This window comes from Mesoplodon densirostris, chromosome 18, assembly GCF_025265405.1.
Source record: "Mesoplodon densirostris isolate mMesDen1 chromosome 18, mMesDen1 primary haplotype, whole genome shotgun sequence".
NCBI classification, from domain to species: Eukaryota; Metazoa; Chordata; class Mammalia; order Artiodactyla; family Ziphiidae; genus Mesoplodon; species Mesoplodon densirostris.
Window position 1 is genome coordinate 8,130,391 of NC_082678.1, and position 25,196 is coordinate 8,155,586.

Consider the following 25,196-nt stretch of genomic DNA (forward strand, 5'->3'; position numbering starts at 1 on the left):
GAAAGAGCTGGCTCCTGTCCTCCAGCACCTGCCACCTGCCTGTCCCAGAGGCCAATCGGGCTTTCTGGAGACTCGCTGGGGTCAGTCCTTGCCTCTACCAGGAAGTTCTTCTCTGGATCACCCCACTGCTCTCAGAACATAAGAAACTGAAAGTTTGACCTGGGAATGTGCCTTCCTCTCCCACAGAAGGCAGATGCTGACTCCACATCTGGATGGGAGAAGAGAATTCAACCCAGCTCACCCTACCCTGTGTCTCCCTGCCCCGACCCCATCCCTGAGGGGTTGAGTCTTCCTTTGCCCCCTCTGCCCTGGTCTGGCTGAGGGATCCTGATGTTTTCAGTCTGATGGGGTGCCCTTCTCAGGAGTCTGAAATGGACCAGGTACAAATAGACCCTCCTGGACAGAGTTCTGGACCCTGGGCCCGAAGGATGCCATGGAGTGCAGCCACGTGGGGGTCCAGGTGGATTACTGGGAAGAGAGATACATGGGCCATGGCTCGAGAGGAGAGGGTGAGGTGGGCTGAGGGGTGGGTGGGCGGTCTCCCAGGCTAAGGTATGTGTGAGGGGGAGCTGGGGAGGTCCCAAGGGGGGGAATCACTACAACCAACGGTGGCAGCTTCCTTAGCTGAGCACATACTTGGCTTAGGCCCTGAGCTGAGGGCTCTGCAGGCATCATCTCATTCCCGAGGGACGCGCCTTATCGTCGTGTCCTCAACGTAAAGACCAGGACGCTGAGGCAGAGAGGTTAAGTCAAGTCACACAGCTTGTAAGAGGGAAGGGGAGCGGAGAGGAGTTTCCTCGCTGAGCGTAGGTTCCTCGTTGCATAGAAAGGGGGTTCAGCGAGATGAGGGGCTCTCAGACCTGCACATCAGGATCCCTGAAGCTCCCTCCATTACAGGGCAAAGCCAAGTAATCCACTTCCCCTACCTGCCTTCCCCCTTCTCCCCTCTCTTCCCTCCCGCTGAACCCCTACCCTGTATCCTGCACCCCACAGTTGGATTTAAAGATACCATCCAGCATCAGTCTACCTGCACCCGGGGCCGGGTGGAGTCGCCACAGCTCAGTGTAGACTCTGAATCTCCCAGTGGACAGAGAGCAGGGCAGTGCTCACCCACTGCTCAGATGGACACACTGAGGCCAAAGGTGAATTAAGAATTCACATACAAGCACACAAGGGAAAGTCACAGAAGAAACGGTTAAAGGGTTTGAAAGTGGAAGCCTGGTGTAGGAAAAGAGAGGATAAGAGTGCTGTTTTTTTTTTCTTTTTTTTTTTTTTTTTGCGGTACGCGGGCCTCTCACCGTTGCGGCCTCTCCCCGTTGCGGCCTCTCCCATTGCGGAGCACAGGCTCTGGACGCGCAGGCTCAGCAGCCATGGCTCACGGGCCCAGCCGCTCCACGGCACGTGGGATCCTCCCAGACCGGGGCATGAACCCGTGTCCCCTGCATCGGCAGGCGGATTCTCAACCACTGCGCCACCAGGGAAGCCCCAAGAGTGCTGCTTTTGTTGGGACTTCCCTGGCGGTCCAGTGGTCAGGACTCTGAGCTTCCACTGCAAGGGGCACGGGTTCAATCCCTGGTCAGGGAACTAAGATCCCGCATGCCATGCAGCACAGCCAAAAAAACAAAAGAGTGCTGCTTTGTGTTATAACTTGACTAAAATTTATTTGCATGGTATACTTTGTTAAAAATAGTAATTGATTAAAAAACAATGAGGGAAGGGGCCTGCCCACTGGCACTGGTCAAGTTCATGACCTGTGCTAGGTCAGGAATCCAGGTCTGGTGTCTCTGTTGCCAAAGATCCTGCCACAGCCTCTGGCCTGGGCACTGGCCTGCTCCTGCCTCCCCTCCCCCACACCTACCCAGGCAGGCTGGAGGGCCCAGCAGAGCCCCACAGACACCAGTCAGGTGCCCGATGAGGAGGGCAGGCGCCTGAGCAACTGGCGCAACGCTTACTCACCCTAAGGTGACTCAGGCAGCATGGGGAAGGAAGGAGGAGGTGTGCGTGAGGCAGGGGCTCTTTCTGTGCCCTCGCTCCAACCTTAGTGTTCAGGGCTGCCAGATTTAGGAAATAAAAATATAAGATGCCCAGTTAAATCTGAATTTCAGATACACAAGGAATAATATATTTTTTTCTTTTTGGCCACACTGCACAGCTTGAGGGATCTCAGTTCCCCAACGAGGGATTGAATCCGGGCCCCGGCAGTGAAAGCCCGGATCGTAACCACTAGGTCACCAGGGAACTCCCAGGGATTAATTTTTAAGTGTAAGTATGTGTCAAATATTGCATGGAGGCTTCCCCAGTGGCGCAGTGGTTGAGAGTCTGCCTGTCGATGCAGGGGACACGGGTTCGTGCCCCGGTCCGGGAAGATCCCACATGCCGCGGAGCGGCTGGGCCCGTGAGCCATGGCCGCTGAGCCTGCGTGTCCAGAGCCTGTGCTCTGCAGCGGGAGAGGCCACAACAGTAAGAGGCCCGTGTACCGCAAAAAAAAAAAAAAAAAAAAAAAAAAATATATATATATATATATATATATATATATATATATATATATTGCATGGGACATAGTTATGCTTAAAATTTTTGTCTTTATTTGAAATTCAAATTTAACTGGCATCCGATGTTTTATCGGGCAATTCAAGATCTTGGGGGGAAAGGCCCTTGGCCCTGGAGCAGCTGCGACTCTTCTATGAGAGCAGAACTGGAAGTCTGAATGAAGAAAACCCTGAAGGGGTGATGGGAAGCACTGGGGAGAGGCTGAAAGAAGCAGAAAGAGGGAGAGAGAGGGAAGCTGTCCAACCCTGACCTGGAGGAACCTCTTAGCCAGAGTCACATCCGGGGTTCTCTTCATGTCAGGTCTCTCAGTGGAATCTCCTATCACTGTGGTGCCTCAATCCAGGGTAGTGCTGGCATCTGAGGTGGGACCACAGCAGGAACTGTCACAGACCAGGAAGAACGTATTTCTAACTTCTTAAGCAAGTGTGGGCTGCAGGAAGCCAGAAGTCACAAAGGAAAAGATCGATTGCTGGATTTCAGATGACATAACAACACAACTTCTGACCACAAAAGATACCATAAACAAAGATAAAAGACAAATGACAGATTGGGAGGAAATATCTGCAATGTATATAATATCCAGACTATGTAAAGAGCTCCCACAGTTCAACAAGAAAAAGAAACACGGGAGAAAAATGAACAAGGGATAATGTGATGGTTAGTTTTTTTTATTATTGAACTACAGTTGATGTACTATATCAACTATACAATATCATGTAGGTTACAGGTGTACAATGTAGTGATTAACAGTTTTTAAAGGTTATACTTCACTTATAGTTATTATAAAATATTGGCTATATTTCCTGTGCTGTACAATACATTCTTGTAGCTTATTTTATATATAATAGTCTGTACCTCTTAATCCCCTATATTGCCCCTCCCCCATTCCTCTCTCCACTCATAACCACTAGTTTGTTCTCTATATCTGTGAGTTTGTTGTGTGATGATTAGTTTTATGTGTCAACTTGGCAGGTGTTTTTGGATGAGATTAACATCTAAATCACTGAATTATGGCTAAAGCAAATTGCCCTCCATAATGCAGGTGGGCCTCATCCAATCAGTTGAAGGCCTGAATTGAACAAAAAGACTGGCCTCTCCAGGCAAGAGGAAATTCTCTAGCAACTGTCTTTGGACTTTCATCTGCACCATCGGCTCTCCTGAATCTCCAGCCTGCTGGCTCACACTGCAGATTTTGGACTTACTAGCTTCCATAGTCATGTGAGCCAATTCTTTTTAATAAATCTTTTTCTATATACACATCAACTGGTTCTGTTTCTTTGGAGAACCCTGACTAATACAGATAAGAGCAGGCATTTCACAGAAGAAATACATATGCAGAATAAACATACACAAAAATGCTCAGCTTCCCTTGAGATCAAGGAAATGCAGATAAAACAACCATGAAATATCTTCCGTCATTAGTATGGCAAAAATTTTTTGAACTGGCATATCCAATGTTGGTGAGTATATGGGAAATAAGTTCCCCCAAATACTGAGCCTGGGAGTGTAAATTGGAAAAATGTTAAGGCGATTTAGTATTAACATTTCAACATACATTTTACCCAGCAATGTTACTTTCAGGAATTTAACCTCCATATGTGCACTCAGAGACATGTTCAGAAATATTCGTTGCCTAATTATTTGTAACTGCAAAAACTGGAAACACATAAAAGTCCATTAAATGAGACAGGTTAAGGGAATTCCCTGGTGGTCCAGTGGTTAGGACTCTGAGCTTCCATTGCAGGGGGCACGGGTTTGATTGCTGGTAGGGAAACTAAGATCCTACAAGCCGCACAGCCGCACAGAGACTGGTTAAGTAAACATGTAACACCTATAGTGTGGAATACTTGGCAACTGTCAAAAAGAAACTGATAGATAAATCAAGACAGCCCATATTCATGAATAGGAAGACAATATTGTTAAGAAGGTAATACACCCCAAATACAGATTCAGTGCATTCTCTATCAAAACCTCAGCTCTCTTTGCAGAAACTGATCCTAAAATTCACATAGAAATTCAGGGGACCTAGAATAGCCAAAAACAATCCTGAACAAGAAATTAGAGGACTCCCACTTCCCCTATTTCAAAATTTGCTAAAAAGCTATAGTAATTAAGACAGTGTGATACTGGCCTTAAGAATGGACACATATATCAGGGGAATAGAATTGAGAGTCCAGAGCCCAGTCCTCACATTTACAGTCAGTTGATTCTATCAAAATCTTCTCTACCCAGACTCCCACCACCCCAGCCTCACCCCCAGCTCAAGCTCTTTGCTTAACCTGCAGTGCTCCCCAGCCATTCAGCACAACCAAACGCTGTCCTTCCTCCAAGACCCGGCACCAGGTTTCCTCTGGGCCTCTCATCTCTCCTGGTGCATCTCCCATCACCCATCTCTGCCAGGGAAAGGCCCCTTGGCACTGAGCAGTCTAGCTCCTGCTGCTGGTGAATCTGTTCCGTGTGGTATATTTTCTCTCCTCACCAGCATGTCAATTCCTGAAAGGTAGGGCCGACCAAAACCAGGAAGCCACTTGTGCTATGCACGCACAGCCAGCCCAGCCTGGTGCCACACAGCCAGCAGCTCCTCAAGTCCACTTCATTGAACCTGGCACTCAATCTCTGCCCAAGGCTGCCTTTCCCATCTGGTTTCCTAATGCTCTTCCCATTACCCCCTATCTAGCCACTTCTCCAACCCCTCCCCACTTGCCAGTTAAAATCCTCCCAGACTCAGCTCAAAAAAGTGCCCCCACGGGGCTTCCCTGGTGGCGCAGTGGCTGAGAGTCCGCCTGCCGATGCAGGAGACACGGATTCGTGCCCCGGTCCGGGAAGATCCCACATGCCGCGGAGCGGCTGGGCCCGTGAGCCATGGCCGCTGAGCCTGCGCGTCCGGAGCCTGTGCTACGCAACGGCAGAGGCCACAACAGTGAGAGGCCCGCGTACCGCAAAAAAAAAAAAAAAAAAAAAAAAAAAAAAAAAAAAAAAGTGCCCCCAAGGTGGAATTAAACCTCTTTTTCCCTGCCTAGAGCCAACCTACTACGTCTTCCCTACACACACCTAGAGCACCTGGCCCCCGATTCTCCAACCCCCCCCCCTGCTGTGAGCCCCTTGAGGAAGGGGCCTGAGGGCTGTTTATCCTTGCCCTCACTACTCCTTCACTCCTCTTTGGGGCCCAGCTGCCCAGCATTAAATCTGAGTTAGTTGACTAGAATAGAAACAGGATGCACAAATGTTCCAAATCCAAGAGACATCCTGTAAATGCTCTTGTACGCACCCTCTAAGGGACAGTTCTTGGCTCTCAATGTCCCCTGACAGGAGCTGGCCCATCTCGGGATGGGGTTACCGGAGGCGACGAGGCGAGCACCAGCAGGCAGGCTTAGCCGGCGACGGCATCACATGATTCCCTAATCACATGATCCCTAGAAATGGGGGGTTGGGGAGAGAGAGGAAGGGAGGGAGGAGAGTGAATTGAGTAGGAAAAGCAGCACAGCCTCCCAGGTTGGCCCCGCCTTTACGTCGACGAGTAGCCAATGGGAGAGCGACATCCCGGACACCTGGCCAATGGAAACAGAGGTGGGTGGGACAACGCGCCGAGGGGGCGAAGTTGGTGAGCTTCCCGGTCGCTGCTCCCCAGGGATCGCCGACCCCGACGCAGGTAAGGAGGGTGGCTGCATAGACTTCTCGCTTGCTCCTTCCCAGGGGCCCAGCCAGGGGGAGGTGGGGGCTTCAGGCTCCTCTGTAGTTTCATCAGGGAAACAAGAAAAGACTCCCTTAGAGAAACTCCGATGCACTGGAAGGGGTTTTATGGGTGGTGGGAATAAGCAGTAACTGCAGTGACCCCCATTAGAAGGGGCTTTCTCCCTCTCCAGCACCCCTGGGGCCTGCAGCCCCTTCCCCCACAGCAGAGACTACTCCGTTCTGGAGCCGACTCCGCCCCCGTCGGCAGGTGCTGGTGGTGGTGCTGGTGGGTAGTCCCCGCGGCGACCGGAAGCCGGCGAGGCGCCCACTCATGGTCTCCGAGCTCGGAGGGCTGGGAACGGGGCTTGAGACCCTGGCCTCCTCAAAGACAGTAGGGACTTGGGAGTGGTGACTGAACCCCTGGGTTGTGTCTGGCTCTCTCTCACTTCCTCTCGCGGGGGGTGGGGGGTGGTGGTGGGACGAGCTAACTTCCGCCTCCCTGTGCCACTTTTTCCTGCTCTCTCGCTGCTGGGTTGGCTCGCCTTTTGGGAATCTCTCTCCTGGCACTCGGAGTTGGGGGCTGCCCCCTAGTGGAAGATGACGGAGCTGGGGGCTTGAAGAGGTTCCTTTCCCTCTCTGCGGTGGCAGTGTGGGGTGGGGAGAGAGGCCACCACTTGGAACCCTGCTGAGAGGACTTGGGTCCCCTCCTCCCCCATTCCTGGTCCTGAGTGTGTTTGTGCGCGTGCATGCACGTATATTCGGTAGAAGCATACACTCTACTCCTGAACCTTAGGATACACAGGAAGGAGAATATATGTAAATGAATCACTAGGGCGCTGAGTAGTCTGAGATGTGTGCAGACAGGCACTCCTTCTGGCCGGGGCAGTGGGACAAGCCTGTGGAGGGTTGAGGTTGGACTCCTAAGAAGCAGGTGCGGCCAGCTGTAGATGCCTTTCAGGGTGGGGGGCTGTGGGCATCGGTGTAGAGGGTGAAGGGGGCCGCAGTCCGGGGTCCAGTTTTCTTCAGCCTTACCTGGCCAGGAGATGGCCTGCTGGGGATGGTCTTTGAGCTGGAGAGGGGGTGCTGAGGAAAACCAGGTGAGGGAGAGAGGATGTGAGTGACTGGGTGTGTGCGATTCCCTGCCATACAAAGTGTGCAGTGTCCACACACAGACTAATGGGGAACTGAGGCCCAAAGACAGGGAGCAACTTTGGGGGCTCTCATAGTCAACGGTGGCAGTTCTAGGACTAGGACCCATGTGCAGTATCCAGGCAGCCCCGTACTCTGTGTTTCTGTCCTGGCCTGTTCCACCTGTCCAAGAAGCACTTCTGTCCCTCTTCTCAGCTTGGACCCCAGGCCTCTATCCTCCTGGGGTTTGGGGTCCCATTCCCAGGCACTATCCATGGTCCACTTGTGAAATGAACCCAGGTCCAGTATAGTCTGGAGCCATCAAAGCCTGTCATCTCTACGTCTTGATATATGATGGGGGGGGTTACTTCACATCTCTGAGCCTCAGTTTCCTCCTTTGAAAAGTAAAGGTAATAATTTCTACTTTGGACAATTGTTGCAAAGAAGAAAGAAAATAATGTAGAGTGTTGTCACTGGCTCCTAAGAGGCTCAACAAACATGACTGTTTCGGCCCCTCTAGGCAGAGGCCACCCCATTGAGCTGGCTGAGCTTGGGGGAAGAGTTGTTTAGGAAGTGAAAGGCTGCTCCCTTCCAGAGACCGAGGCTTACTTCCCTCTGATGATGCAGACCTGCAGCCCGGTGGGCACACTTGGTCTCCCCACATGCAGCTGGGTTTCGGCTCCAGGGCAGGGAGAGGTGGGGGGAAGGGAGGGGGTATGTTTGGGGATTCTGAAAGGGCCTGGTGGTATTGGGGGGCCCTTAGAACACAGGTGTCCCAAAGGTTGACTCAGCCTGTGTATCCCCTTCCTTGGGTGGGGAGGCGACAGTCAGTGGGCAGGCGGCGGCTGGCCTCTGGGGAAGGCAGCCCAGACTCCACGGGCACCGTCCTTCCTTTTTCACAACTTTCTCAACCCCGTGGTTGCCAAAGTCATCAAGTGTCCTCCCTTCCCCTTCCCCCGCCAACAGGCCTTAGCAGGGTGCAGGTGTGAGCACAGCATCGGGCATCTAGAGGGGCTGGCTCGGGAAGTGGAACCCTGGCTTTTCTTCAAGGGGAGACTCCCTCCTTGCACCCCATCCCTGTCCTCTCATGGCTACTGATGCCTTCCCCACCCCTCGGAGGTGGTCCTCGTCCCCACAGATCAGACCCACAAAACCCACAAATCTTCCTGACTCTCACATACCCATGTCTCTACACACTCAGCCACAGAGACTCAGGTGTTAGGCCACATGTGGGGACACAGCTTCACACATGTGCTCATGCCAGCATTCATGCTCATGGGTGTACACACGCTGGTGCATGTGTGACACCCACACAGGACACTCGTAGGAAACTGAATCTCAGGCCCCGCATCCTTCTTTCTGTCTGGACAGGGTGTGGCTGGGGAGGCTCAGCTAGGCCTGGGCCTGGGGCGGGGGGAGTGACTGGGCCCAGAATCGAGGGTAGCCTGGGCTTCAGCTGGTTGCCAAATGCCTCTAGGGATTTTGCAGGTGGACCATGTGGACCCTGGTGAGCTGGGTGGCCTTAGTGACAGGGCTGGTGGCTGGAACACAGTGCCCAGACGGTCAGCTCTGCCCTGTGGCCTGCTGCCTGGACCTGAGAGGAGCTGCCTACAGCTGCTGCAGTCCCGTTCCGGTGAGCGCCCTTCGGCCCAGGCGAGAGCTAGCGGCCTGGGATTTCCCACAGGTTCATCTTGGATTGGCCAGAGGAGGGGGCCGGGCTCGGCTCCTTCGGTTTATCCCCTCCTCTCGCTTCCCAGGACAAGTGGCCCACGGCGCTGAGCCGGCATCTGGGCACACCGTGCCAGACCGACGCCCATTGCTCTCCTGGCTACTCCTGCATCCTCACTATCTCGGGGACCTCCAGCTGCTGCCCGTTCCCAGAGGTGAGGGTGCCATTAGGTCGATGGAGGGCTCGGGTCTGCGTTTACACTTTTCCTGCACTCTCTTCCCACCCTCAGGGAAATGGGCCTAGCCAACGAAGGCGTCTCTGTGTCCCACAGGCCGTGTCATGCGGGGATGGCCACCACTGCTGCCCCCAGGGCTTCCACTGCAGTGCTGACGGGCGGTCCTGCTTCCAGAGGTCAGGTGAGCCACATGGGCAGCGCATAGAGCCTGGAGCACCCAGGAGTGCAGCCAGCTGGGTGACCTTGATTCCTGCCCTCGTGTCCTCATTCATGTGACATCTGTACTAAGCAGCCCCACTGCTCTGGAGGGACGGGCAGCACTGGGGCGAGGAGGGGTCAGGAGACAATGGAAGACTCCAGGCCCAGGGCCAAGCATTGTGTGGGTGGGGAGAGGCCAAGCTGGCCTGGTTTAAGGCCTACCCAGTCAGTGGATGCCTCTGCCCTGTGCCGTATTATTGCTGGGGCAAGGACTGGCTTGGGCGAGAGTGGGTCAGGAAAGCCTGGGGGAGCCCTGAGCCCTAGTGCCAGCCCCCGAATCCTCCTGTAGCTGGGCCTGCAGGCCCTGGTGCCAGGAGCTCCTTGAGTGGTGGGGGGAATGACCTTCACTGACGGGGTGGAATCCTGGGTCATCCCGTCCACAGATATCGAGCCCTTGGGTGCCGTGCAGTGCCCCGACAGACAGTTCGAATGCCCCGACTCCTCCACCTGCTGCAGTATGCCTGATGGCTCGTGGGGGTGCTGCCCTCTGCCCCAGGTACAAGCTTGGGAAGATGGGGGGAGGGAGGAGGACAGCGGGGGCAGAGGAAGGGCTGGAGGGAGCACAGACATAGTCAGGGCCACCCCTTCTCAGGCTGCTTGCTGTGAAGACAAGGTGCACTGCTGCCCTCAGGGCACCTCCTGTGACCTGGCTCGTGGCCTCTGCCTCACGGCCACAGGCACCCACCCCCTGGCAGAGAAGATCCCTGCCCAAAAGACTAAAAGGCCAGGTAAGGAGGTGGGAGAGTGTCGGGGTGTGAGCTGGGAGTGAGGAGAGGCCTCATCTAGCTCCTGGCTGGGGAGACATTCCCCTCCACCCTGGCTGCCCGTCACCCTTCTCTCTCCTTCCAGTGGTCTTGTGCCCGGATGCACAGTCCCAGTGCCCTGGTGGTTCTACCTGCTGCAAGCTGCCCAGTGGAAAGTATGGCTGCTGCCCGATGCCCAGTGTGAGTGAGGGGCTGTGCGTCCACAGCCATCTGGCCTGGACACCTGCCTGCCGGGCAGGGACTCCAAGGGGTGGGGCTGGCTGGCTGGTGGCTGGCCGGGAGCCTGGCTGCTCAGGACTCATGCCACCCCCTAGTGGGGGATTGGGGCAGTGCCAGCTGTCGGCCTGGCTGCTCCCTGAGCTCTTAGGGAGACTGGAAATCCCAAAGACCACTTCGCCCTCACCCAGGCCATCTGCTGCTCCGACCACCTGCACTGCTGCCCCCAGGACACTGTGTGTGACCTGATCCAGAGGAAGTGCCTCTCCAAGGAGAATGCGACGGACCTGCTCATCAAGCTGCCCGCACACACAGGTACCGGGGGAGGCCACAGACGCCGCCATTCCACCTGCACCACGAGGAGTGAGCAGAAATGGGGCTGGGGACTGATGCCCGCACGAGGGGCCAGGGCAGGGACAGCCCCCTTTCGTCCACACTGGGCCTCGCCTTAGGATCACTGCCAGGGGTGGCCTGAGCAGTACCCTCCATCCTCCACATCCGGTTCTAGCTGTGGAACTGACAAAGGGAGGGCCCCCCCGAGGGTTCCCAGCGCCACTGCTGACCCATGCTCCTTGCCTGCCTCACAGTGCGGGAGGTGAAGTGTGACATGGAGGTGAGCTGCCCCGACGACTACACCTGCTGCCGCCTGCTGTCTGGGGCCTGGGGCTGCTGCCCTTTTGACCAGGTACCGAGGAGCGGTGAGTGGCCTGGGCTGAGCACAGGGTGGCAGCCAGCTAGGCCCCCCAGGCCCACCGTCCCCTCTCCCTCCACCCTAGGCTGTGTGCTGTGAGGACCACGTGCACTGCTGCCCGGCCGGGTTCAGGTGCGACACAGAGAAGGGTACCTGTGAACAGGGTGCCCGCCGGGGGCCCTGGATGAGGAAGGCCCCAGCCCACGCCAGCCTGCCGGACCCCCGAGCCGTGGAGAATGATGTCCCCTGTGATAACGTCACCAGCTGTCCCTCCTTCAATACCTGTTGTCGACTCACGTCTGGGGAGTGGGGCTGCTGTCCTGTCCCAGAGGTGCATGGAGAGGGGGAGGGTATGGGGGGAGGGACGGTGTCTCGGCCTGAGCACGTGGCCAGGCTCCTGTTGCCTTGCTCTTCTGCCCTCTGCCCGGCCCACGGGTGGCGCCAGCTCAGTCAGAGTCACTCCCAGCTGGAGGAGCTGTGAGCGGGAGAGGCGGAGTGGAGGCAGCGGGGGCTCAGCGCTCCGTCCCGTAGTAGCTTCCTAGACCACCCTTTTCGGCCTCCTCCCCAGGCTGTCTGCTGCTCAGACCACCAGCACTGCTGCCCCCAGGGCTACACGTGTGTGGCCGGGGGACACTGTAAGAGGGGGAACAAGGTGGTGACCGGACTGGACAAGTTGCCTGCCCGCCAGGCTTCCCTGTCCCACTCCAGAGACATGGGCTGTGACCAGCACACCAGCTGCCCGGTGGGGCAGACCTGCTGCCCGAGCCTGAGCGGGGGCTGGGCCTGCTGCCAGTTGCCACACGTGAGCGCCCACCTGCCTGCTTCCGGACAGGACAGGGGAGTCCAGTCCCGGGTGGGGGGACGTTAGGTGGTCGAGAGTGTAATGCCCCTTTGTCCCCCCAGGCCGTGTGCTGTGAGGACCGCCAGCACTGCTGCCCAGCTGGGTACACCTGCAACGTGAAGGCCCGATCCTGCGAGAAGGAGGTGGACTCTGCCCGCCCTGCTGCCCACCTGGACCGCGGCCGGCACGTGGGTGTGGGGAACGTGGACTGTGGGAAGGGGCACTTCTGCCACGATAACCAAACCTGCTGCCGAGACAGCCGAGGGGGCTGGGCCTGCTGTCCCTACCGCCAGGTCAGTGCCACCCCCCACCCTGGGGCCGGGTGTGGGCCTGGGCCGGGTCCTGCCACGCGCAACTCTCGCCCCTCCCCCCACCATCCAGGGCACGTGTTGTGCGGACAGGCGTCACTGCTGTCCCGCTGGCTTCCGCTGTGGGACCAAGGGCACCAAGTGTTTGCTCCGGGAAGCCCTGCGCTGGGACGCTCCTCAGAGGGACCTGGCCCCGAGGCAGCTGCTGTGAGGAGGGGCTGAGGACTGAAGACACTCCGCGGCCTTCGGGGCCCTGCTCAGACGGTGCCCACTGCTCAGGCCTCCCCAGCACCTCTCCACCGCCACAGTCTCCCAGACCCCCATTTCTGAGTACCCCTGTCACCCTGGGAGGCGGGGCCTCAGTCTAAGGCCCTCCCTATCCCAACGAGGGCTGTGGCAAAAGCCACGTTTCCAGCTGCCATCCCCTCCCCCCATTTCCGTGGACCCTGTAGACAGGTGCTGTTCCCTATCCACAGGTGTGCATGTGTGTGTGTGTGTGTGTGCACGCGCGCGTGCTGCAGTAAAGTTTGTACACTTTCTTAACTGTCTGATTTGGCCACCCTGCCTGCCCTCCCCAGGGGGCCCCTGAGCCAGGGCCCCCATCCAGTGTCCACATTCCCCCCACCTCACAGAAAGACACACAGAAGTTTATCTCACCGGTTTTATATTTGCTGTTGCCTACAGCGATCCCATCACATTATCCCCTAGTCCCCAGAGCTGCCCCAGCCTCCAGCCCTGTGACATCGTAGCCCAGAGGTGGGCTAGTCGGCAAGCAGCACCCCCTCCCCTCCCAGGGGTCCACTAGAACACCCCTCCCTTCCCAGCCCTCACACTAGCAGCTGAGGCCCAGGTGCCCCTCCTGCTTTCCCACGATAGAGCTTTCTATGTACAGCCACGTTTATACAGGCACTGCTTCCCCCCCCACCCAGCCCTCCTCCCCAGCACCTCCCGTCGGGGGTCTGGACCCCTCCCACTTTCTTCTCGGAGGCAGACATGGGTCCCTCCCGAGACATTACCCAGCACATACCACCGGACAGCTCCGCAGGCCCCCGGGCATCTTTCCAGGCCGGGAATGGGGGCTAAGGGCGAGGGCCCCCGCGGCCCCCCGGAGCACGCACCCTGGGGGCGGGCCCGGGCGGAGGGAGCGGGGGCCTGCCCGGAGGCGGCGCCAGGCCGGGTGCTACTTGACGTTGAACACCATGAGGGGCCGCTCCTCCCGCCGCTGCCACGGGCTCTTCTTGTCGCCCGCCTCGTCGCCCACTTCCGCCCCCAGCTCGTCCTCCGGGCTGGTGAGCGAGTCGCGCCGCAACTCGCTGGCGCTGCTGCGGGAACTGTCCCCGCGGCTGCGGCCCCGCCCCCGGGGTACCGTGGCCGCCCGGCCCTCGGGCGCTGCCACCTCGTCCAGCAGCGGTGTCAGCGAGTTGTCCTCCGGGGAGCAGAGGCCCGTGCGGCTCTCGCTGCTGCTTGGCTCCGTGTCCTCGCTGAGCGCCAGGCGCGGGGTCGCGGGCGGCGGCGGCGGCGGCGGCGGCGGCGGCGGGGGGGCGGCGGCGGCAGGGGTGCGCTCCCGCTCCTCCCGCAGGGGCCGCCGGCGCGGCGGCCGCGCCTCGTGCACGTCGACGCCCGAGTCCAGGCTGGCATCGGTGCTGCGGCCGCCGCCGCCCGCCTGCAGGTCGATGTAGGAGTGGCGCACTTGCGAGTTGGAGCGCCCGTCGAGGGACACGAACCAGGCGCGCGGGTGAGGCTTCACGCCCAGTTCGAGCAGCTTCTTCTCGGTCAGCGCCTGCAGCTCCCCGTTGAGCTGCGCCATGGTCGACTCGTTGAACAGCACCGGGATGGTGACCGAGCCGCTGACCGGTGCCGAGCGCCCACTCCCCCAGCCCTCGCCGCCACCCCCCCCGCCGCCCTCGCCCCCCGCGCCCGAGTGGCCCGGCATCAGCGGGCGCTGGGGGTCGGGCTGGGGAAAAGGGCGCGCCGGGCCGGGGGCCGCGCCCTCGGGCGGGGCCGGCTCGTCGCCCGCCCCCGTTGCGCCCGCCTCGCCGCCGAGGCGCACGTAGTGCGCGGGGATCACCAGGGTGGGCATGACATTGCGGTAGACGCTGTCCTTAAGGTGGTCGATGGAGCCGCAGAAAATGAGCTGCCCCGCCTGGCTGAGCGACGGCGGCCGCGCCAGCTGGTCCACCGACTGAGACAGCAGGAAGTCGGGGGTCTTGCTCTCGGCCGCCCCCTTGTGGCCCAGGTAGTGCTCGAAGGGCGGTGGCGGCGAGGGCGGCTCCTGCAGGAAGGCCGCGGTCCCCGGGGGCCCCCGCCGGTACTCCTCCAGGCCTGGCTCCAGCCCGCCGGGACCCTCGACGGAGCGGGCGCCCTTGAGCCCGGCGCCCTCGCCTCCGCGGGCACCCGCAGGCTCGGCGGCTGGGCGGCCGGCGGAGCGCGGCTTGGCACGGAAGAAGTCGTCCCGGGAGGCGGCCAAGTCACGGGAGCTGGAGAAGGCCGAGTGGAGGGGGCCCGGAGGCGGAGCCTCGGGGTCCCCCGACGGGGCTGGCTCCAGGGGTCCCCCACAGATGAGGTGCAGCTGGGACATGGAGGTGGCCTGGTCTCGTTTGTTACCGTCAGAGGGCCCGGAGAGCTGCAGCTTGCGGTGCTGTTGCCTCGGCTTCAGGCAGCGCCTCCTGGAGACGGGACAGAGCGGGGCCGTCAGGAAAGGGTGGAGGCCAGAGCAGCTCCCTCCACCGCAGTTGGAAGATGGGGGATGGATCTAGTTGGAGGGGTGGGGACAGTGCCTGGGACTCGAGAGAGGTTGGGGAGCCCAGATGGGTCCTGGGAGAGGTGTGCGGAAAGAGCTTGAGAGTCTGTTGGGGGAGCAGCCAGCAGCTGTGCCCATTTGGGCCTCCCTCGGCATCAACTGCACTCCTTGGGACGTAGCAGGTGCAGTGAGAGCCGGGGAGAAGCACCGAAGCCAACCAGGGGCATGTGTGGCCTGAGGACCCCTGAAAGTGAGGGCTGGCTGGTAGAAGCAGCTGCAGAGTGTCCCTGGAGGGGCCTGGCCCGCAGCTCCTGCCTCCTCTCCCCCCAAGTCTTTGGTCTCTGCATGTGCACATGCAGTGCTTTCCTGTCAGGCCTTGAGGATCTAAGGTGTGTTTTATGCATCGTTGGGGCCTCAAGCACCCAGCACAAGACCAGGCATGGAGCTGGCCTCAGTCAGTGCCTGGGATGAGAGGAGGCTGGGGGATTGGGAAGCAGTCGGAGGGGATGCGGGGCACTCGCCGGCAGTAGTAGATGAGCAGACACAGCAGAATGAGCACCAGCAGGGCCAGGGCTGCTAGGATGGTGAGCAGGAAGATGGTGTGGTAGGTGCCGATGTCCTGGATGCCCGACGTGATGGTGACCAGCCCTGTGCGGGGCAAGAGCTTAGCATTCCCAGGTGTGGATGTCCCTCCTGCCGTTCAGAAGGAGTCCACTCTCCCAGCCTCCCCTTCTACCACCCCCCGCCCCTGCTGTCCCCCACCCAACTCTCACCGGCCGTGGGGGAGGCCATGGCAGCCGCCCAGTACCCCAGCTGAGGGGAGATGAAGGTCCAGTAGAGCTGCCGGCCTTCCTTCCGGATCACACCAGTGCCATTGCGTACCCACAGCCCTGGGAGAGGTGAGGGTTTCATCAAACTCGGTGTCCCCCCAACTTAAGTCCCACTTTCTTTCCCCAAACTCTAGCACCTGCACCTCCTTGAGGCACTCACCACTCTTGGGGTCGAACCTCCAGGCTGGAATGCTGGTGCCCACGGTGAGGGCACGAGGCTCCGAGGGCACAGGCAGGGACAGGTGAATGGGGCCTGAGAGCGGCACCTCTGTCCCATTACCTGCCAGCAGGTGCACGCTCACAGCAGCCACGGGCATCAGCTCCAGCCAGGAGCCATTGCCTGCAGGAAGGGGACACAAGGGATGAGGCCTAAATCCTGGCGGGGGGAACATCCCTTCCATGGCTGGCACCCAGCATACCTGAGCTGGAGGCCTCCGTGCCCAGGAAGGCAGGGAAAGCCCACATTTCATGCTGGGTGCTGGCAGGTGTGAGCGAGGCCCAGAGCTGGCTGTAGGTAGAGCTGACAGGTAGGCGGGCAGCCCGGCGCTGGAACTGCACCCAGGGCTGGGAGCGGGCACCTGGATAGAAAGAGGGGCTGCAGTGGCCTGGCCAGGGACAAGGTCCCCAGGGACCAGAGCAGAAAGCAAGTGTCTAAAGAGAAGGGGAGCCAATGGGTTAGGCCACTTGGGAAGGCCAGGAAGGGTGGTGACTTGGGGAGAGCACCGGGCAGGCTTAGAATGATAACCTAGAAGGGACGTGGACCTGTCATCCTCTGGTCCTGGCTGTGTGACCCCCGAGCAAGTTACCTGCTCTCTCGGAAACACTCTTTCCATGTTAATTTATAAAATGACGAGGTTCAGGTCCTCAAACAATTATTATTGCCTACTGTGTGGCAGGCACCGTGTGAGGTGCTGAGAATACAAAGAGGAATAAGACGCAATTTACAATTCCCTGCCTTCAAGTTCACAGTCTAGTGCGTCGCTGTTCATTACAGTACCCATTAGAACTTCCTGCTATGGATGGAAATGTTCTGTGTCCTGCTGCCTGTAACAGTACCCACGAGACACACAGGGCTGTTAAGCACTTGACACGTAGCTAGTGCGACGGGGGAACTGCATTTATTTTTAATTCTAAAAAGTTTAATGAATTTTTAATTTATTCAAATGCAAATAGCCACATGTGGCTACTGCATTTGACAACTTAGGGTGTGTGTGTGTGTGTGTGTGTCTGTGTCTGTGTCTGTGTGTCTGTCTGTCTGGCTTGGAGCAGACGGGATGTATAAACAGTATTCCAATATAATCTGGTAATAGCTAACATTTATTAAGCTTTAAGATATGCTGGCACTGTTCTAAGCAGGTTACTTATATTAACCCCTGAAATTAGCACAACAGCCCCTGAGGTAGGTGCCTTTATGATCAGCCCCATTTTATAGATGCAGAAATGGAGGCGGGAGAAGTTCAGTAACTTGCCCAAGGTCACTGGAGCCTGATTGAAGCCCAGGCAGTCTGGTGCCAGGGCCCCTCCTCTCACCCATCCTGCCTCGCTGGTAAAATAGCATGGTGCAAGAGGAGCTTGGCCTGCCCAGCTCGGGAACGCCCTGTGGAGCCCTGCAGTGTGAGTAAGACTCAGCCAGGAAAGAAAGCGGAAAGGGACTTCCAGGAGGACTGACAGGAGAAAGGCCCAGGGGCATGAGGCAGCTTGCTGGTCGGGGCACTGCAGGTGACTGCGCCAGGCCCTGGAGGGCGCTGCCAGCTTTGTGAAAGAGTCTAGGCTTTCTACCAAAAGCAGTGGGAGCCGTGGGAGGGTTTAAGCTCGGGTTCGTTTGGCATTTTAGAAACCTCCAAAGACATCTTAGAAGCCTCTGGTTCAGGATCAGAGAGAGGGAGAAGAGGAAACCAGAAAAGTAACTGGGGACAAGGGCTCAAGATAAGAATATAAATTGGAGAGGGGAGGCTCTCCTTCCAGAACCCACAGTGGCTCCCTAGTACTAGCCAGATGGAACTTACCCTCTGCCTGGCTTCGTCAACCAGTCGACACCACGCCCCCATCCTGCGTAGCCAGTCCAGAGCATCCCCTGTGCCCTCACGGTCCCCTTCTGCCCCTGCATCCTGATTCCTCTCCGGCGAAAGTGCCTTTGCTCCCCCTTCAACTCCTGAGCCCCCGCGTCCCACAGCTCCCTTCGCCAAATCCTCTCACCCTGCTATTCTCCCACGTGAGGGTCCTCTCGGTATTGAAAGCAGCTGCCCTCCACTCCCCTGCCCTGCCTGATCTGTAATTATCTCAGCGTTTGCAATGCTCTGCCTGTCAGGGAACTCCACCAGGTGGGGAGCCGCCCTGCTCTTCCTTACCATTATTCCCCAGAACCGGAGACAATGCCTCGCACAGCACGGGTGCTGCAGGAAGTATTAGTTGGGTGAGACCGAAAGCCTGGTGGGTGGACAAGGGCCACTGTGGGATTGCTCCAGTCCTTGCACTTGATAGGTGTTCTATGCCTGTGGAATGACCCTGGCTTCTGATATAGCCAGGCACCCAGTAGGTGCACAAGAAATACGTGCGGATCCACTGAAGATAAGGTGGCAGGAAATGGGAATTCTAATAGTAGGAGTAGAGGGAGAATAGAAACCACGAGAAGCCCCAGTAACAATAAACAGCCTTCTGTGAAGTTTTTCACATGCTTGACGATATTTAATCCTTACCTAAATTTGACGATGTAGATACTATCAGTTGTTCACATCTTACAGACGAACAAACTAAGGCTCAGAGAGGTTAAGTGATTTGCCCAAGGGCACCCAGCTAACATGTGGCAGGCGAAGTTCTCTATACCCAGTCAGGGAGAGGGAAGAGGAGCTGGTGTGGGCGGAGGGGTGGGGGAGTGGAGAGCGGGGGTCTTACCAGGAGAGCCCAAGAGGATGTGCACCAGGTCCTCATAGAGGATGAGGGTGGCCGGCCGCTCAGGCAGCAGGTAGAGGCTGACTGACGCGTACACTGCAGGAGGGATGGTCTGTCAGCTCCAGAGCAAGCCCCCCCTCCCCTAGGCTGGCACTCCCACTGTCTGAATCCCAGTGACTTCACCCTCCCTCAGCCCCCCGTGCATACCCCAGCCCAGGCAGCAGCTGCTGGAAAGCCTGCCCTCTCCGCCCCCAAGGACTATTTTGGGAAGGGGCTGATGGGGTCAGCTGCTCCCCACCCCCTCCAGCTGCCCCTGCACTCACAGGGCAGCTTGTCAACACGCCAGGGCACAGAGTTGGTGAGGAAGCCAGTGCGGGCAGCAGTGACCAGCACCCAGGTGCCCAAGCGGTAGCTGAGGGGCAGTGTGGCCACGCCCTCCGAGTCCGTGGTGCTGGCGGCCAGCAGCATCCGGTTCCCAAATACATCCACGGAGGCCCGGGCCAAGGGCACAAGCTCCCCGCTCACATACACCTGCACCTTGATCAGAATCTCTGTGGGCAAGATGGGGTGAGGGGAGTGAGGAGGAGGGAGGAGGCATGAGAGAACTGGGGGGAGCCTCGAGATCAGAGGAGGGGGCTGTGGGTTGGGTGTGGCTTTGGGGTCCAGGCTAGACAAGGTATTATAAGAGCCAGCATTTATAGAGCCCTCATTTAAACCTCACATCAGCCTGTGAGGTAGGTGGTACTATTAGCATATTTCATCAAGCCTGACACATGCACATTTTGACATTTTAACACTTCTGGACTCAGGCTACACCTATGATCGATATGTCATAATCACAATCGGCAGCATTTTTTTCCTCTTTTACTGGCACATGAAATAAATAATGGTGTATCTTACAGTCAGTGATGTATTAGACTCGATGTCTTAGACCATTTTATAGATATGGAAACTGCGGCTCAAAGAGTTTAGATACTTGTACTACAGTAAAGTGGGAGATCTGGGATCCAAACCTGGGAGTCTGTCTCTAGACCCAAATTCTTAACCACTGGACCCTATGGGGCTGGTGTCAGGGAGAGGAGAGGGAAGGAGGGCTGAGAAAGGATGAATAACCGGAGAACCAGGGATCTGCAAGTGGAGAGGAGAGCGGTCAAGTTTCAGCCATTTGGAAGGGAGGAAGGGGGGTTGGGTCAGAGTTTGGGTTCTCAAGAAAAAACTGAGAAGGGGACACCAGCAGGTTGGCCATTCCCATCATTCATCCTGTGCCCAGAATCCTTTGCACACACCTGTTTCCCTTCAGATTTAGGGACTCACACAACCCCTAAGGCCAAACAAGTACCTCCTGACCCCTCCCCCTCACATGGACTGCCAGCCCCCTCCCAGCTGGTCAGCTACAGTCAGTCACCATGGCAATGCCCTCATTCCTCCCAGGAGATGGGCAGGGAGCTGGGGCCCTGGCAAGGGGAAGGAGATCTGGGGGGGCCGACCCAGGCCCAAGGGTAACCAGTGTGGAGGAGGCTGGGAAGGGAAGTCCAAGTCTTTCTTTCCAGCCACCCCTACCCCTGGCCTCAAGATGGTCTGGCCAGGCTGGCCTGCAGGTGTCCTGAGTGCAGACGGGATGACAGGGCAGGGACCAGCCTTGAGTTGTTCTCATGGATTCTGCAGGCAGCCTCTCTGATCCACAGCACCACCTACCTCTTCCCACTCAGCACAGCCCCTCCTCAAGAACGTGACTCACCCCTACCTTGCTGCCAATAATGGGAGTGGGTGTCATGCCTGGAAAGGTACAGAGGCCTCAGTGTGGGGCCCAGGAGGGAGGTGGGGAGTGGGCTGGGTGCTAGACACAAACGTAGGAGAGGCCAGGTACAGAAGGAAGACCCCGGAGCCGAGGGCAGCAGGGCATGTGGAGGTCACGGGGCCTCACGGGTGGAGCCTGACATTCAACAGCGACAGGTGTCTTGTCTCAGGCTTTCAACCAACCCCAGGGCCAGCACCACGCCTGCCCTTGGCATCCCATCCAGCTGTTCGCCTGAGCCCACCTCCCTCTCGCTTCCCAGGCCAGAGCCCAACTCGGCGGGTGGCTGCACACACTGGTTCTCCGGGGAACTGGTAGCCTCCCCGCACCGCTCCCCTCTCTCCCGGCCACCCAGCAGGAATTTTGAGAAGCTAGAGGGGCCTGCCGACTCCCCACTCCTACCCCAGGCTAGGAGCAGCTGGATAGAGCAGCTGGGAAGGGGGGACCCAGGAGTCTGGAATATGGTCATTTGAAGGAATGCCTTGGGTTCAAGGGCCAGAGCATTAGAAAAGGGGAGGGGGCTTAGGGAATAACACAGGGGTGGGCAGGTAAGGCCTGAGGAGGCATCAGTGCCAAGCTGGGGAGGGGGTGGGCAGGTGCCCTTCTCCCTTCCCCTCAACTTGGGCCCCCAGCTAGTGGCCTGGGAGAACCCCCTCTCCTGGCTCTATTCCAGCCAATTCCCTGGGCCACCTCCCCTGAGGCGCAGGTCTTGAGGGAGAGGTTTCCTGAGAAAACAGGGGCCCTTCCTACCCAGCAAAGCCTCCTCTCCTGCAGAGAGCAGGGAAGACTGAAGCTGAGGAGATCCTTCCCCATCCTCAAAGCCTGACATTCCATACAGGATCCGCCTGTCCAGGCTTCAGCCCTGCCCCATTCCAGGAGGAAATCCGACCCCCTCCCTTCATCCGGACCCCACTTCCCTCATCCAACCCCCCCTGCCCCGCTTTTCCTGTCAGCTCCTTGGTGGAAAGGCGAAGAGTGGAGAGCACCATTTCAGGCAGGGATGGGGCTAAGAGGCAGGGGTGGGGAGAACAGTGGCTGGGGTGCGTGGCCAGGGGCTGGGAGGCGGGCGCGGGCTGGAGTGGGTGGAGGCCCCGGAGAACCCAGGCGTCGGCAGGGAGTCACGGTCCGGCTCTCCCACCTCTCCGGCTGCAGGAGCCCGCCCCGCTCCCACCTCACACACCCACCTGGGCCCGTGAGGCGCTGGGAGGGTCTCCTCCACTGCGATGGAGAGGTGAGATGAGGAGGGGGTGACCTGGCGGGGGGGCTGCGGACAGGAGTGGCTGGAGGCCTGCTGGGCGGGGACCCAGGCACCTGCCCTCCCAGCCGGCACTGTCCACGGCCAGATAGCCAGCTCAGCATGGCTCCGCCACCACAGCCCTGCCATGCGCCTTGAGCTGGGAATCACAACGTACCTCTTTTTCCAGACAGCCCCCCAACTGCAGCCCCTCCTCCATCATGGGCCCATCAGCGTTTCTTTGGTGCACCCCAAATTCTGAACCTGGGGGGCCGTCTGGGGGCTGTCAGACTCCGGGGCGAAGAACCCCATTCGAGCAGCCAATCCGCCCACCGCCTCACCCACTCCCCCTCTCCCCTCCCCCCTTCAAACCTAGCTCTAGGCGCCCAGCCCCCGTCCGGGCCCAGGGTGGCAGCCGCTGCCTGGGCTCCCACCCAGCCGGGTCGGGAGCGAGGAACCCGCTGGGGGCTGCAGAGCGGGCGGCCGCCCCAGCCCGCCCCTGGGCGGGTGTCTTCGATAGACAATGGCTCAGGCAGCAGCGCCTCGCGGACCAGGAGGGAGAAAAACAAGGCGGGAGGGGGCGACGGCGCGGAGCCTGGGGACCCCCGCCCTCCCCATTGTGTCTCCCCGAGACCCCCGCCCGGCGGGTCTCCCTCTCCCTCCCTGCTCTCCCCCGTAAGCTAGGACCCCCGGTCGCCTAGCTACCCCCACCCAAATCCAGGGAATAGAACACCCCCCAATTCACGAGCGCCGCGAAGAGGGGGCTGGCGGGCGGGGGCCCGATCGCGGGGGTGGGGGCAGAGGCCCGCGATCACTGCCCCTCCCGGCCGACACTCACCCTGCGGGCTGGGGGACTCCGGCGGCGACTTGCCGGGAGCCCGGGAGGCGCCGCCTAGCAGCAGCCCCAGCAGCGGCAGCAGCCGCGCGAGGACGCTGGGGCCACTCGGCGGCGGCATCGCGGGGCTCGGCCCGGCCCTAACGGCCCATGGCTCCCGCCCGGCCCCGCTCGGCCGGCCCCGCTCAGCCCCAGCTCTGCGCCGCGCCGCGCCGTTCGGGCTCCCGCTCGGGCTCCAGCTCGGGCTCCAGCTCTGGCTGCGGCGGCCGCTCAGTGCGATTGTCTCCTCCAGGAGCCGCCGCCAGCGCCCCCTGCAGGCGGCGCCCCACCACGCGGGACTCCGGGCACCGCCCCCTCGCTGTCCACAGCCCGCCACGAAGCCCACCGCCGCGCGCCCAGACCCCCAACGGCTAGGGAATGTAGCGAATAGGGTCCAACCACAGGGGTTCTCAGAGTTCCTGAGCCCCGGAAATCTGTTGCAGAATTTTGAGAGGGCGAATGACTGTTGCTTACAACACAAAGAGTTGGTCATACGTGTCTCCCCAAACTGTAAGAACTGCCCAGTTCTCTCCGCACAAACACCTGCTCAATGTTGGGGAGGTAGGGCGCAGCCCCCTTGGGAATCACCCAGTCTGGGTTCTCGTCTAGCTTCTGCCTCTTCTTGAGCCATAAGCTAGTTACTTAACTTTCTGCTCCACAGCTCCACAGCCTTCCTTTAAAATGAGAGTTGTAATAATCTCTACCTCGTGGGGTTATTGTACCAATTAAAAGAGATAATGACGTAAAGGGTCTAGCACGTGCTTGACTGGAGCAGGGGCACAATAAATGGTGCTGTTGTTGGCCCAGCGTAGTAGCAGATCCATCACTGGGCAAACATAATGCTTGGAACCCCACGTTTGAATCCCACACTACAAGCTTGCCCGCGCCCCAGCCAAGCGCTCTTTCTTTCCAGTTTCTGGTTGTCCTCATCTAAAACCCCTCATCTAATCTGGTTATCCCTCTCCTGGTTCTCTCTGGCTTGTCACCTCTTTCTCACAATAGGACTGGATACTTAGGGCAAGGAACTCCATCCCCCAGAGGTCAGGCTTTTCTCCTGGTTAGGTCCTGGTTGGGTCTCCTGACATAAGGACATATTGTTGTGAGCTTGTGAACAAAACTACCTTTCTTTCCTTTTCTTTCTTTTCTTCCTTCCTTCCTTTCTTCCTTCCTTCCTCTTTTCTTTCTTTCTTTCTCTTTCTTTCCTTCCTTCCTCTCTCTCATCCTCTCTCCCTGCTTTTCTCTTTCTTTTTTTCTTTCTCATAAATTTCCATCTATTCAGATTTTCCAGTCTTATGTAACCAATTTTTTCACAACCTCAACGCAGGATTTAGCACTCATTCCTGGTGAATTTCATCTTGTTGGTTTCAACCCAACTTTAAAATCTGTCAAGGCTGCCTTGAATCTGCTTCATCACCCATTGTATTGGAGCTGCTTCTCAGCCCGGAGCCATCTGCAGGGTGAAGAGAAGCTTCACTGACTCCATTCAAGGGACTCATGACACTAACAGGCAGCGGAAGGATGGAGCTTTGGGACACCCCCATAGAGATCTCCTTCAGCTTTATCAAAATTGTTCGGTTTTAAATCTGAGTCTCTATCATTCAGCTCACATTTCTGTCTTGTTTATAAGGACAAATGCCAAATGCTTTGCTGGATCAAGATAAATTGTCTGGGGCCATCCAATTACAATGGTGGAGGGGAGAGGGAGTTTGGCTGGTGTTCAAGGATCACAGCTTAATCTTTTCCTTGATGGTCACAGTCACACAACGAGAAACCTGTTCTGGAACTTGCCATGCATGGATGTCAAACTGTTCTCTTCTTTTCTGAATTTACCTTTTACCCCTTTGGGTAAAATCAAATACCAGCAGCTCTTGTGAGGTAAGTCTGTAAATCCGTGGCTTCCCCCCACACTTAGCATCAAGTCCAGAGTCTTCCCCATGGCCACAGCCACAAGGTGCTGCCTCCCTGCCCCCACCCCTGACCGCGTCTGGACCCGTCTCCTGCCTCCAGCCCAGGGGCCTCCTTTCTTTTACTTGATTACATCAAGCCTGCTCCCACTTCAGGCCTCTTCATTGGCTGCTCTTTCTGTCTAGAACACTTTATTCCCTCCAGCTGCCTGCCTCATTCATTCATCTCTCTGCTCACCTCATTAGAGAGACCTTCCCTGACTACTCCCCCTAAAATGTCAGCCCTCTCCCAACACCCACTTAGTTCGATCACTATCTCATCTTTATTTCAACTCCCAGCACTGACTGCCACTGACCATACATTAACTTGTTTATTCTTTACTCCTGGTTGAATGTAAGTTCCATGAGCTCAGGGACCTTGTTTTGTCCACTGCTCCACCCCAGCGCTGGAACAGTACCAGGTCCATGGTGCTCAATAAATATTGAACTCATGAACCAGCAACCTCTCAGGACTCCAAGAGGACCCCCCACCTCTATCCGCTGACTCCAGTCTCTGCGGTGGGACAGTTGTCTTCCACTCGCAGCCCTCCTGTGAGCT

The 25,196-nt window shown here is 58.1% G+C and overlaps 2 protein-coding genes across 4 annotated transcripts; one reads left to right on the plus strand and one right to left on the minus strand.

Annotated features, from left to right (window-relative positions):
- The first annotated feature begins 6,103 nt into the window (after positions 1-6,103).
- Positions 6,104-12,875, plus strand: GRN (granulin precursor). Of its 3 annotated transcripts, none has more exons than XM_060082070.1 (13): positions 6,104-6,199; positions 8,828-8,983; positions 9,108-9,233; positions 9,351-9,435; positions 9,896-10,008; positions 10,105-10,240; positions 10,362-10,456; positions 10,684-10,807; positions 11,080-11,177; positions 11,269-11,514; positions 11,752-11,985; positions 12,087-12,317; positions 12,406-12,875. In XM_060082070.1, exons 2-13 carry the CDS (start codon positions 8,846-8,848, stop codon positions 12,541-12,543), a joined length of 1,764 nt encoding a protein of 587 aa, XP_059938053.1. In that variant the 5' UTR covers positions 6,104-6,199; positions 8,828-8,845; the 3' UTR covers positions 12,544-12,875. The 3 variants fall into 3 exon arrangements, with proteins under 3 accessions (XP_059938053.1, XP_059938054.1, XP_059938056.1); XM_060082071.1 differs by having other exon boundaries at positions 8,839-8,983; XM_060082073.1 differs by lacking the exon at positions 11,752-11,985.
- Positions 12,876-12,995: 120 nt separating this feature from the next.
- On the minus strand, positions 12,996-22,944 carry FAM171A2 (family with sequence similarity 171 member A2). Its single transcript, XM_060081331.1, has 8 exons — positions 22,659-22,944; positions 19,115-19,342; positions 18,795-18,887; positions 16,322-16,480; positions 16,063-16,242; positions 15,846-15,962; positions 15,594-15,720; positions 12,996-14,998 (listed from the first exon to the last, which is right to left on the minus strand). Exons 1-8 carry the CDS (start codon positions 22,774-22,776, stop codon positions 13,513-13,515), a joined length of 2,508 nt encoding a protein of 835 aa, XP_059937314.1. The 5' UTR covers positions 22,777-22,944; the 3' UTR covers positions 12,996-13,512.
- Between the last annotated feature and the right edge of the window lie 2,252 nt (positions 22,945-25,196).